Genomic DNA, 12,299 nt, shown 5'->3' on the forward strand with positions numbered 1-12,299 from the left:
TCTGTCGCGTTCTCTTTTTGCTAGCAGACTCTCCTCTGTTCGGTGTTTGTTTAAAGTGGGTGATTCCCCGGAGGTTAGAGATTTAGCTGCTTCATGTCAACCTTTCTCGCTCGTTGTGATGACTGAAGCACCAATTATACTTCACTTTTTACGCGAAGGTCAGCATACAGTGCGTGACGTGAATTTCGTCATTAGAAGAGTACGCACGTACTGTACACGCACCGCCGGATTTTTGTAACCACGTGTAGTTGTACGTGCAGGTAGCACATGCGCATCTAATTTTTTTTTTGCAGTAATTCGTTTATCCACAAGGTGGCAACCGTGCCCTGGGGGCGTCGATTCACAAGGTAGTCAAAGAAAAACTGCATAATCAGAACAGACCGGAACGCATACAAGATACAGCGACGATGGAGGCCTACGTAGATGAGAGCTTGTGTGAAGAGTTTAGAAAGTACCCTGAGATTGCTCAAAACTGCGCATGCGTCAAAACGCCTGTGTACGCGCACGAGTCAAATGACGTATACTTTGCAGGGCTGTGCGTTCGACTGCGTGTGTACACATGCGCACGTACCTTAACCTCTGCCACTCCCACACCAAAGCGTCAAAGAAGGCGGAGCAACTTTTCTCTATAGAGGGTATGCACGTGACGTCACCGACGGCCAGAGTGACTGTGGTTACGCCCACTGAGTGGAGTGGGTGAGTGGCAGCATTGATTTTCAACGCGAAAAACACATACAACACATCCAAAACGGAAAACAGCTTTGCGATTGACAGTACAAATAGATTTGACAACAAATCTGAGGTAAATTTTTACAGACTGCCGAAAGCTACAGAAAGAGAAGCAAATGGATCGCAGCAATTCACAGAAACAACTGGACTCCAGGCATCGAAACGCAGATTTGCAGTTATAATTTTGTGTCAATATGTTGAATTTTGGGGTAAAATCATACCCTATATATTGTATTGAAAACTCATCAATTAAATATTTACCATCTTATATTCTGCATGGTGTTTTTAAATAAACACTGACAAAAAATATACACGTTTTAGGGCTTGACGATATGTATAACATTGATATAAGTGATCACCCAGATTTAGACCTACCTATATTGTATTTATATAAAGCGTTCACAAACAAATTTGCTTTATGTATTTCCCCGGCGTCGAAATCAGGCACATATAAATGTGTGGAAACACGATTCCTGGCTGCATGTCAATATCCATGGATTACTTTTGGTAAGTTGTAACACTAGGAACACTATGGAGTCCAACCTTTAGTTTTGTTCGTGTTTTACTCACGTTTTCGCAGTTTTAAATCCAGTCATACAGTCTTTTGCCACTCGAGTCCGGCTGAGGGCGGGAAGTGTTTCGGCGGGAAAGTGACGTCATTGCATACTCTCTATTTACAGATATGACAAGACATGCACGATATGACGAGAAGTAAAGCACTTTATTAATGGAGAATAAATTTCTCCTTGTCAGCACAGCAGTTTAATGTTAACATGTGTCAAACAGACTATTAATTATAAAATATTGGCACTTAAGTACCCTGATGCACTGACACATCCATTATAGAATTGCAAATCTTACTGTTTACACTTTATTATAGCTTTCTTATGCATTATGATTTCAAAATCGGAAGATGTTCTAAAATTCTATCGATTGTGTGAATGTAGCCATGATTTTTATTTTAAACTGGGGTCCGGGGACCTTCAGGGGCTGCGAGGTTACGAGGAAAAATCTAGAGTAAAACTGTGAAAAATAAATAAATTAATTAATTATTATTAAAAAAAAAAAAACATGCATTTAATAAATGAAGGAAATAACAGTACAGTACTATTGTGGGTAGAGAGAAATTTAATGAAGTAACATAATAGAAATTAAATATTTTCCTAGTAATATTTTTACACATATTATTCACAGTAATAAAAATAAAATTTAGATTAAAACTGTCAAATAAATACATAATAAATGATGACATAATAAATATACACGTGCTAGTGTCTTTATACATATAAATTTATAGCTGTCTTTTACATTTTAGTATGGGGGGTCCCTCCCTCGCACCAGGACAATCATATTTGGGGATCTGTGGCGTCTGAAAGATTGAAAAGCCCTCCATTATTACCTCACATTCAGCGCGTTTATGAGCTGCTGCTGTGCTCCGTTTGGCCAGTAGAGGTCACTGTCCGGCGAGAAGGAGACAAGTTTCCGCTTCAAAACATGCGTCATTTCCTGCTAAAGTTCAACGCGGGTTCTTGTTAGCACGCAGAGTTTGAGATGACCAGAATAAATTCAATAATTCTCTACTAAAAACTTAATTAACTACATATTTACTTGTTATTGTTGTTGACGACGCGAGCGGGAAGCTTTGTAAAGATGGGAGACGATCCGGACTCCATTCCAGAGAGAGAGATGAAGGTGAGACACTCACCGGCTAGTGTTATTATTATTATTATTATTATTAGAGTAAAAATGTTCTGTGGCAGATATAGATTATATATGTTGTGTGAATGTGTTTACTTCCTCTTATAAAACGATGTAGTGTACCTTTTGTAAAATGGTTATAATTCTTAGAGAAATGATAGGCTAAAAATATTATAAATACACTCAGTACATTAGAGCTGTAGCTTGACAAATGTATTTTCCCATCAGATTCTCTACATAAAAGTTCATTTCAGAATGACTTATTGCCTCAGATTTCTGAAATCAGGCTTTCTTTCATCAGATTTTAAGTTATTTATGCTGTGAAGTGAAAGTGAATCTTTGACACACCTGAATCATGACCGTGTTTGTTGTCAGTATCAGTTTCACTTCTGTCCTCATTACCGTACATGTGTTTGCTGTAGTAATAACTGATCACATGTCAATCATCTGATGCTCTTTATCTCCAGGACTTCCAGTTCCGTCAGATGAAGAAGATCCGTGTGTTTGAGTCGTCTGCTGATCTGCCTAAACAGCGCTCCAGTCTTCTCTCCGTCTCCAACAAATACGGCCTGACGTTCGTCGGCAGAGACCAAACGCTCAAGGTGTTCTGGACGAGAGACGTCATCGCCGCCGGACGTCAGGAGGGAAACCCCAATGACACCGGTATGACGCTCAAGCCCTCCATCTGATGGAACAACAGAGATCCTGTCAGCTAGTTAAAAGATAATTACACGAAGATAGTTGCAGAATGGATAGTGTAAACGCAGTCGGTTATGTCTATGAAACAAGTTGCGCTCGTCTTTTCTTTCCTGTTGTGCTGTATATCCAAGTCAGATTCATGATCCTCATAATCTTGAATCAGAATAACTCCCTCCCTCTCTCAGTGACACCTCTTCTCTTCTCTGATGATGAGGGCGGGGCAACCTGTCACTCACATGAGATCCACCAATAGCAAACCACAACCGTCCAATCAATTCCCCACAGACAAAATCAAGCCCCGCCCTACATTTGTTCTTGTTTGAGAAGCAGATATACGGCACAATAGGAAAGAAAAGCCTTGCGCAACTTTCCTTTCATGCCGACTTTAATGTTCTTGAAATGATGCCTCTTGTTCGTGTTTTTCTTGTGTAATGTACATTAAACTAAAAGCCGTCAGTGTGAGTGCGATCAGACTGATGTGTGTCTCGTGTGTCATCAGTCGAGTGCTCGAGCGCTGTGACGGTGACTGTTGACATGGCGATGCATCACATGGCCCTGAGCAGCGATGAGCTCACGCTGTCTGTGTGCGGTGTGGGCGGCGCCGCTGACCTTACACTGGACTTCTACGACGTCCGCACCTTCCTCAACAAGGTCATTCAACTCTTTTTCGTTTTCATTTGTTTCCTGCTTCTAGAGGTGAATATTGTCTGATAATGAAATCCCCTCAAAATATATAAAAAAAAAAAAAAATCAATATGATTGAAACAAAATATAGTACATTTATCTAATGAAAAAGAAAAAGTGCTGCTGCTTGTCTTGGATCTGTTGTGACCGCTGACGGTCACTTGAGGGTTGATGTTATGTGTTTGCTGCAGCAGGACAGACAGGAGAAGCGTCCCTTCACCTCCTTCAGACCCTCGGCCGCTCCGGACACGCTGGTCCAGGATCTGAAGTGGAGTCCGGTGGACGCGTCCCGTCTGGCTGTGTGTCTGTCCGACGGCAGTATGATGGTGCTGGACGTGCAGGACTCTGTCAGTGTGGTCGCTCAACTCCCAGCCTCGACGGGAATCACCTGCGGTCAGTGTTCACTGTCAGAAGTTCACTGTGGGGCAATTTTATTTAGATATGCTGAAGTTATTGTGATTCTTCAGTGGGATGTCACAGCGTCTTTGCCCTTAATCTTAAATATGTTCGTTTGTTCCTCTCTCGCACATTGTAGTTTGCTGGAGTCCCAAAGGGAAGCAGGTGTCTGCTGGGAAACAGGACGCCACAGTGGTTCAGTTCACTCCTGTAAGTGTGTACATGGCCATTAATGATGATCATCTGTTAACCCTTTAAGGCTTGTTCACACCAAGAACAATATCGCTCTGAACGGGCCTTAACTCATGTCGTGTGTTTGTGTCTCAGACCTTACAGGCCAAGAAGGTGATCCCCTGTCCCAGCTTCTACAGCCAGGATCACCCCGTCAAAGGTACGACAGCTCAGATTCACTTTTATTCTATTCTGTTTTAATATATTTTATATCATCTTTTATTTTCACCTTTTATTGTTATTTTTATTTATTTTGATTATTCCTTCTATAAAGCGCTTTGAATTATCATTGTGTTTGAAATGTGCTTATGAATAAACTTGCCGTGCTCCACATCCGCACTGATGATCATATCATGTTACACTGACCGTATTTCCAATATGAGCGCCAACACAACTTTAAACCCAGACTTGTGAATTCTGTAATGAAACTGTAGTGGACATCATTGGGCAGCATGATTTGGGGAAATAATCTAAATAATTTATAGCAATATGACTACATAATTATTATTATTATTTTGTTAATGTATTATTATTGTTGTTGTTGTTGTTATAAATACTAAACTACTATCAATAAAAATATTGAACAAAATAAGATATTACTATTGTGATATTTTACTATAAATAAATAATATTTTAATAAATATTTTTGCTATTTAAGAAAAGTATAAGAGTAATTTTATTTTATAGTACAACTACAATTGCAATACCAAAATAATTTATATAATATTTATTATATAAATACATACAATTTATATAAATATATAAAATGATATAAAATTTATATAAATAATACCAGAAAAATGTTCAAACATTAAACCGTCAATGATTTTTGGGCAATTTATTAGTTAATAGTAAATAGTAATTACAGTTACTGTTGTAATATTTTACTGTGAAGTTATTATAAAAATTATTTAAGTATTTCAGAAAATATTATTATTATTATTATTACTATTTTATTTACAGTACAACAGTACAATTTTCAAACATTAAACCATCAAGCTTTTTTTGATGCAGCACATTAATTACAAAACTACTGTTATTAAATAAAATATTTAAAAAATATTACTATTGCAATATTTTACAGTAAAATAAAAATCAAGAATTTTTACTGTAAGAAAATATAATAAAAATAATTATTTTATTTTAAGGTACAATTACAATACTTTAGCTAATTTTCAAACATTAAACAGTCTTTTGTGGACGATTTATTAGTTAATAGTAAATAGTAATTACAGTTACTATTGTAATATTATACTGAAAATTTACTGTAAAATTATTATAAATTAAGAAATTTAATAATTTTATTTTACAGTACAATATTACAATTGATACTATAGCTAATTTATTCATTTTCTAACAATAAACCATCAAGCCTTTTTTGACACAGCATTTATTTATTTATTTATTTATTTTACTAAAAAGCATCCAGTATGGAAATTTGTTTCCGCCACTGAATAAAAAATTAAAAAGGTAATTGCGACTTTTTATCCTGCAATTCAGAATTGTGAAATAAAAAGTCGCAATTATTTTTTTATTTTTTACTTCGTGGCGGAAACAAATTTCCATTATCCAGTGTTCGTTTGGAAAGTGAAAACGAGAGACAGAACTACGTAATTGCACATTTTAATCCTCAGTCAAACTCGCATCATGTTGTACTGTGTGTCATGTGATCTGCAGTGCTGGATGTGTTGTGGCTCAGCACGTATAACTTCGCGGTGGCGTACGCAGCGGCTGATGGATCTCTGGAGACGCCGCCGGAGCTGGTGGTGGTGTCGCTGCCCGTGAGTTACTCTTGCAAACCACACATCATACAACACCTTTCAGACATGACCATGCTGACGTGCCCCGTGTGTGTGTGTGTCAGAAAAAGGACGAGAAGAAAGGCGAGCACTATCTGAACTTCAACGACCTGGTGTACGGCACCTGCACAGAGAGGCAGCATCACTACTACCTGTGCCATATGGAGGACTGGTGAGACTGGTGTCGCACATGAGTTTTGTTGGCCAACGTCACTGGAATTGATAAATCTAATGAAACTGATTTCTCCTGCGCAGGGATCTGGTCTTGGCCGCATCCGCCGCTGCGATTGAGGTCAGCATCATCGCTAAACAAGAGGACAAGGTAAACACAACACTCCAAATCACGGGTTATTATCGTCGACTAAAACTAAAACCAGAAATAAAACACACAAGCGAAAATCGTCACTTAAAATAAAATAAATGGTCACACTATATTATGTGACTTTAACTACTATTAGGGCCCTATGATTTCCGTGATGCAGAAAACACAGATGGAATCGCGGAATCCAGTCATAAAAACGGAATTTACCGTATAACTCGGAATGTTATGCAAATTTTTGATGAATAAATAAAAAGTAGGTCAGTACATTTAAATCGCTTTGTGATATGGACTAGTGTCTGTGAATATTAAACCACAAAAAGACTATTTAAATATGAATCCTGCATGTTCTGTGTGAATGAATGGCGCAGATGTGTGGTTTCGTTTACCACACACACTGAAGCACGCGTGACGCTCGCGGTGTTTTCAGCCTCTGCCGCCTCACTGTATGAGGACATGAACTCCAGAGCCGCTCTGAGTGTCACTTCATGAGTGTTTTACCATTTCATTTGAGAAAAATTATCGTTATATCATAAACACACAAACTCAAAGGACTTCACGGCAACCCGTCAAAATAAAAGTTCGGTTTAACTTGAAGAAATAGTGACGGAAATATATTACTTTTGTACAGTAGAATTTAGCTACGTCTCAATGTAATAATAATACTAACACTAATAATAAAATAAGTTATTATTAAAACATTTTTTTAAAGGGATAATCACATTTTTTTTTTTTTTTCTTCCATGATTTAATTTTAACAGTAAAGCTCTGTTGTGTAGCACTTTCTTTGACAACAAAGTTTTTTATATGATTAAAAGATAAATTAAATGTTTTTTGCCTTCATTTGATTGCCAGAAAAATTAAAATACACAACACAGAATTTCTAAAAAAAAAAAAAAAAAAAAAAAAAAACATTTCATAGAATTTTTTTTTAATTAATACATTTTGTTGTTTCTATGAATTCAGTTAATTAGACATGCTTTTGGATTATTAAAATTAATATAATTAAAATTAAACCATTAAAATGGAATCCAGACAACTTACAACAGAAAACACAGAATTTGGTAAATGTATTTCATAGGGCCCAAAAAATTTTATTTTTTGTTTAACTTGTTAAATTGTATAAATCTCATGATTTCAATGAAGTTCAATTAAATTAAAATTAGACATGCTTTTTGATTACTAAAATTTAATTTAACCATTAAAATGCTTATACTATGTAGTAACATTAAATACTTACAACTAAGGCAACTACATGTTATTCTGGAAAATTCCCACATTTACTGCTAATGATTTTGAGATATGGTTAGGATTAGAGTAAAGGGTTAGGATTATAGGGGTTTTTGGGTAATGATTGGGTTATGGGTAAAGTTAACAGTTCTTTGTAATGCATTAAAATGTATACACCTGTTGCATAAACGGACCCGGTGAAATGTAAGCTTATAAAACAGTCATAACTTAAAATTACACTAAAACTGTATCTGATCAGTAACTTCCCATTAATTAGCAAATGTGCAAACTTTTTAAATTTTAAATGTTACCATGTTTTTACTACTTAACATAACATTACTTAATATAACCCTTTTTTATTAATTAAAAAAATCGAGAAATTCTTTGAAATTTAAAATGTTACAAGAACTACAGCAAAAACCAATGTGATGCAAGAAAATGTGTATTTTGTCATATAAATTTATAAGAACATATAATATGAGAATTACCAGTATGAACTCCATTGACTTCAGTGGATTTAATTAAATTCATTTGAAACTTATAACTTATGATTGCTCAAAACAGTCTAAATTTGTGAAAACTACATATTCTTTTTCTAACAAAACAGCATCAATATTACTCTGGAATGTATTCAAACAAAATATATTAATTTTACTTGCATAAACAGCCTGAATCTCCTTTTCATGCTGCAACGGTTCATCAATAGGGGGCAGCAAACTTCTTTTCTACCCGCTTTCCTTTTTCAAATTTAGACTATTTGGTCTCTAGACTATTTTTGATCTACAAACAGACATTAATTTGCCATTTTATGGTTATTTAAATTGTTATCTCTTACGTTTTTATTTTTAAAAATAAATAAAATAAAAAATAAATAAAATCTGAGTATAAACTATAACAGTGTGTCAGTGATGCTTCAGTAGCTCTGGTCAGGAGTGTTTGTCGCGGAGGTTTGATGTATTGTGACGTGTGCAGGTGAACTGGGAGCTGTGGTTGCTGGAAGACGCCAGTCGAGCGGAGCTGCCCGTCACAGAGAACAGCGAGGACACACTTCCTGTGGGCGTGGCCATCGATTACACCAGCCAGGAGGACATTCAGCTGTGTAAGAGCTCCTGTGATTGATGCTTGTCTACTTGCATGTTGTATTTCCTGTATTTGCGTTCCAAAATGCACATTAAACTGGCAGCGCTTGTAGAGTCGGAGTTAGTGAGGCACAACATTTACGTGTAAATGAATAGAGAGCCATTCTTTTGTTTTATAAGATATATGGCCATTTCAGTTTAATTGTGCAAAAGAGGGGAAAAAGTACGAATCATCTATAACAGGTGCAAAATGGATCAAATTGAAAAGGGACAACGCACACACTGTTTAACTGTGCTTTTTATTTGTGCAGCCGCATTTGTTTATTTTAATGTTTCTTTCAGTTTACTGAATTAGCTTTTCATCAGTTGTCACAGAGACTGGTTGTTTGTTGTAAAATGTTTTGTTTTGTGCCGTCCTCAGCTGACGAGAAGAGGTTGCCTCCAGCACCGACGCTGATGCTGCTGTCTACAGATGGAGTCCTGTGTCCTTTCTCTTTACTGAACCTCAACCCAGGGGCAAAACAGCTGACCGTGGCTGCCGTCCCTCTGCCCGAGGATGGAGAGAGAGCTCCTTCCGCCGGTAAGACCGCAGCTATATGACTCGCTTAAGGCCCCGATATACTGTTTTTTTCGTTGCTTACTTAGTGGGTAAAGTTTGAAATACTGGTGACACTTTCCTCAATAACAAAATAAATGCACAAGAAAAAGATTAGGTCTGTGCGATATGGACAAAAAAAACTATCACGATTTCCTTGATCAATTTTTTATTTCAATTTTAATCATGATTTTGACACACACAGACATGCTTTTCATTCATAAATGCATTCAGTGTGAATTTTGAAACAAAGGAAACCATTTAGAGCTTTATCAAAAAGCTGTAACGTCTCTAGAACAGACGTAAGCCAAAACAAATTTTAATGTGGGTAATCAAACCATCAAAACAATAAAAAACAACCCAGACTAAAGTCTCTCAAATAACTAAGGCTGTGTTCACACTTGACACGTTTGGTTTGATTAAAACAAACCCTTGTGCGATTGCTCTGTTAGTGCGGTTCATGTGTGAACGCTGCCATCCGAACCCTGGTGCGCACCAAACAAGCGGACTGAGACCACTGAATAGATGGCTCTCGGTCCGCTTCCAAACGAACTCTGGTGCGGTTCGAATAATAAATGAACGCAACACGGACCAAAGACATGTAAACGAACCAAAAACAGGAAGATGAGACCCTAAAAAGGACAGAATCCTCACGCATATTGGTTTTTCTCATCATAGTCGTGAGTTTGCCCATCACAGGCATCAGACGCGCGTCTCCACGCAGCAGATCGTTTGTGTGTGATGGAGGGATTCCCGTCGCAGTTTTGACTCCTTTACACATTTTATAAGCTCTTCACGAGTTCCCAGCTGGCCAAAATACCATCATATTTAGGCTACACACAAAAAACAAGCACATTTATCTCGGCACACAGCATTGTTTTGGATGTTCGGTAAGTTCAGTCTCAAAATAGGCAATACGTCATAAAATCCGACCAATCAGGTTCTGAACGTATCCCTATGCCTTTAGATTCGGTATCTTTTGGTTCGGTGATTAAAATTGCCAGTATGAGTAAGGTTTTTTTCGTAAGAAAACCAGCATGTCCACAATTTCTGATTTCGCTGACATAAGCAGCCTATGTCTATAAATAATTAGAAAGGTCTAAGTATTTATTATAAAATATTAAATTATTATGATAAAAATCTGTGACGATAATTTCTTTATTTTTGTCAGGAGGTATGCTGACATGTATTTAAAATGAAATATGTGCCTAAGACCCTTCTGTACACTGAAGAAAAACATTGATTATATGTTTCCCTCAAAGTTCTTTAGAGAGAAAAATTATTTTTCCTATTTTTAACCGGAATAGGATTGAGTGAGCTTTACTTGGTGTTAAACACATCTGTTCCATACTGGACGCCGGAGGGCGCCCTTGAGCAGATACTCCAAATATGTCTCGCAGAAGTAATGTTGTTACAGGAAGTCCCCTATGGACATCATACTATCGCTGTGACTGAATAAAAAGGAGATAGAAACACTTTGATTAAACATGAATATAATAAACAGACGACTATGAAAATACATGGTTCATCTGTGTTCTTCAAGCCTTCTCGGTTATTTCCATAATAATAAAGTTAATCTTAATAAAGCTGTCGTGGTTAATGATATTCTAAAGCCCGCCCACACGTTGACGTGATTGGTTACAAGGTAGTTTGTGATGTCACTAACACTGGCGATTTCAAACCGCGTCTTTAGATCTGAAACTGCAGTTTTAAAGAGAAAATACTCAGCAATGGTGTTGACTGATGAATTTGCACATGGTTTGTCTTAAAGCATATTAAAAACACCACATAGACACATAAACAACATTAAAAACTTGATTTTCAAACCGTTATAATCTTTGAACCAATGATTATACCTTTTGGTGCGATTTGCTCACAGCGACGCTCTGATTGGTGGAATTTTTGTAAAGCTTCATGGGTAATGTAGTTTTTCACTGTGAATTCAGCTTTTAAACATGATTATTTTAAAAAGATGTTGAAATAATGCAGTCTGATGACTTTCAACAAAAGCATATTCCATCGATTAACAACCTCGATTTTTAAGTCATTGTTAAAAAAATGTATTTCCTTTTATGGAGAAAGTGAATGGAGTTTTTACTTCCGGAACTGACTGTTGCACTTTATAGTAGTTCAGAGGTGTTTACCAACTTTTCCAAGCTGTTTCTAACTGCCCAAACGAACTTCTGATTTTGTTCTAAATTACGTCACATCAGTTCATTCTTTGATTTTGATTGAAGTATATCAGGGCCTTTATTGTGCTCTGAATCAGATCTACAGGCTGCTTTGACGTTGACTGATTTAATTCTGTTGTTGCACTGATGCAGTGTTTTCCCTCCAACTCCAGTCATGTGACTTTGTGGCGTTCTTCGTTTCAGAGTCTACCTTCTCTGCTGCTCCTGTCTCAGCAGCGTCCTCCATCTTCCCATCTTTCTCTGCATCTTCTGGCACAGCCCCGCCCCCAGCCACATTATCCTTCACAGCCCCGCCCCCAGCAGCCTCGTCGGCCCCGCCCACTTATGCATCCTCCACAGGTTTCTCCTTCTCTCTTCCTTCTATGGGCTCTGCCGCCCCCTCAGGGTTCTCGCTCGGCTCAACTGCGGCGGGTTTCTCCTTTGGTGCTCCCAAAACGTCTTCCTCCGACGCTTCCGCCTTCTCCTTCACTTCCTCCACACTGAAGGAGGTCAGCGGTGCTCCGGCTTCTGCTCCTCCTCAGCATCTGCCCACCGTGTCTCCCATCATCAGCGGCCCCAAAGCCCCGGCGGAGCCTGCCACGCCTGCCGTCAGGACGAACCTCGCTGACAGGTGAGTGCCTGATCTCAATATCACTTTTCCTGGACAAT

The 12,299-nt window shown here is 37.7% G+C and overlaps 1 protein-coding gene across 1 annotated transcript in view; it reads left to right on the plus strand.

Annotated features, from left to right (window-relative positions):
- The first annotated feature begins 2,216 nt into the window (after positions 1 to 2,216).
- Positions 2,217 to 12,299, plus strand: part of nup214 (nucleoporin 214) — a 45,431-nt gene continuing 35,348 nt past the window's right edge. Inside the window, exons 1-12 of the mRNA XM_051894733.1 lie at positions 2,217 to 2,421; positions 2,895 to 3,090; positions 3,626 to 3,777; positions 4,005 to 4,203; positions 4,346 to 4,416; positions 4,534 to 4,597; positions 6,115 to 6,218; positions 6,302 to 6,408; positions 6,492 to 6,558; positions 8,758 to 8,884; positions 9,286 to 9,444; positions 11,835 to 12,261. Of these exons, the coding sequence (XP_051750693.1) occupies positions 2,380 to 2,421; positions 2,895 to 3,090; positions 3,626 to 3,777; positions 4,005 to 4,203; positions 4,346 to 4,416; positions 4,534 to 4,597; positions 6,115 to 6,218; positions 6,302 to 6,408; positions 6,492 to 6,558; positions 8,758 to 8,884; positions 9,286 to 9,444; positions 11,835 to 12,261 (1,715 nt within the window). The 5' untranslated portion in view covers positions 2,217 to 2,379. The remainder of the gene's footprint in view (positions 2,422 to 2,894; positions 3,091 to 3,625; positions 3,778 to 4,004; positions 4,204 to 4,345; positions 4,417 to 4,533; positions 4,598 to 6,114; positions 6,219 to 6,301; positions 6,409 to 6,491; positions 6,559 to 8,757; positions 8,885 to 9,285; positions 9,445 to 11,834; positions 12,262 to 12,299) is intronic.

The sequence above is a fragment of the Ctenopharyngodon idella genome, chromosome 5 (genome assembly GCF_019924925.1).
Source record: "Ctenopharyngodon idella isolate HZGC_01 chromosome 5, HZGC01, whole genome shotgun sequence".
NCBI lineage: Eukaryota > Metazoa > Chordata > Actinopteri > Cypriniformes > Xenocyprididae > Ctenopharyngodon > Ctenopharyngodon idella.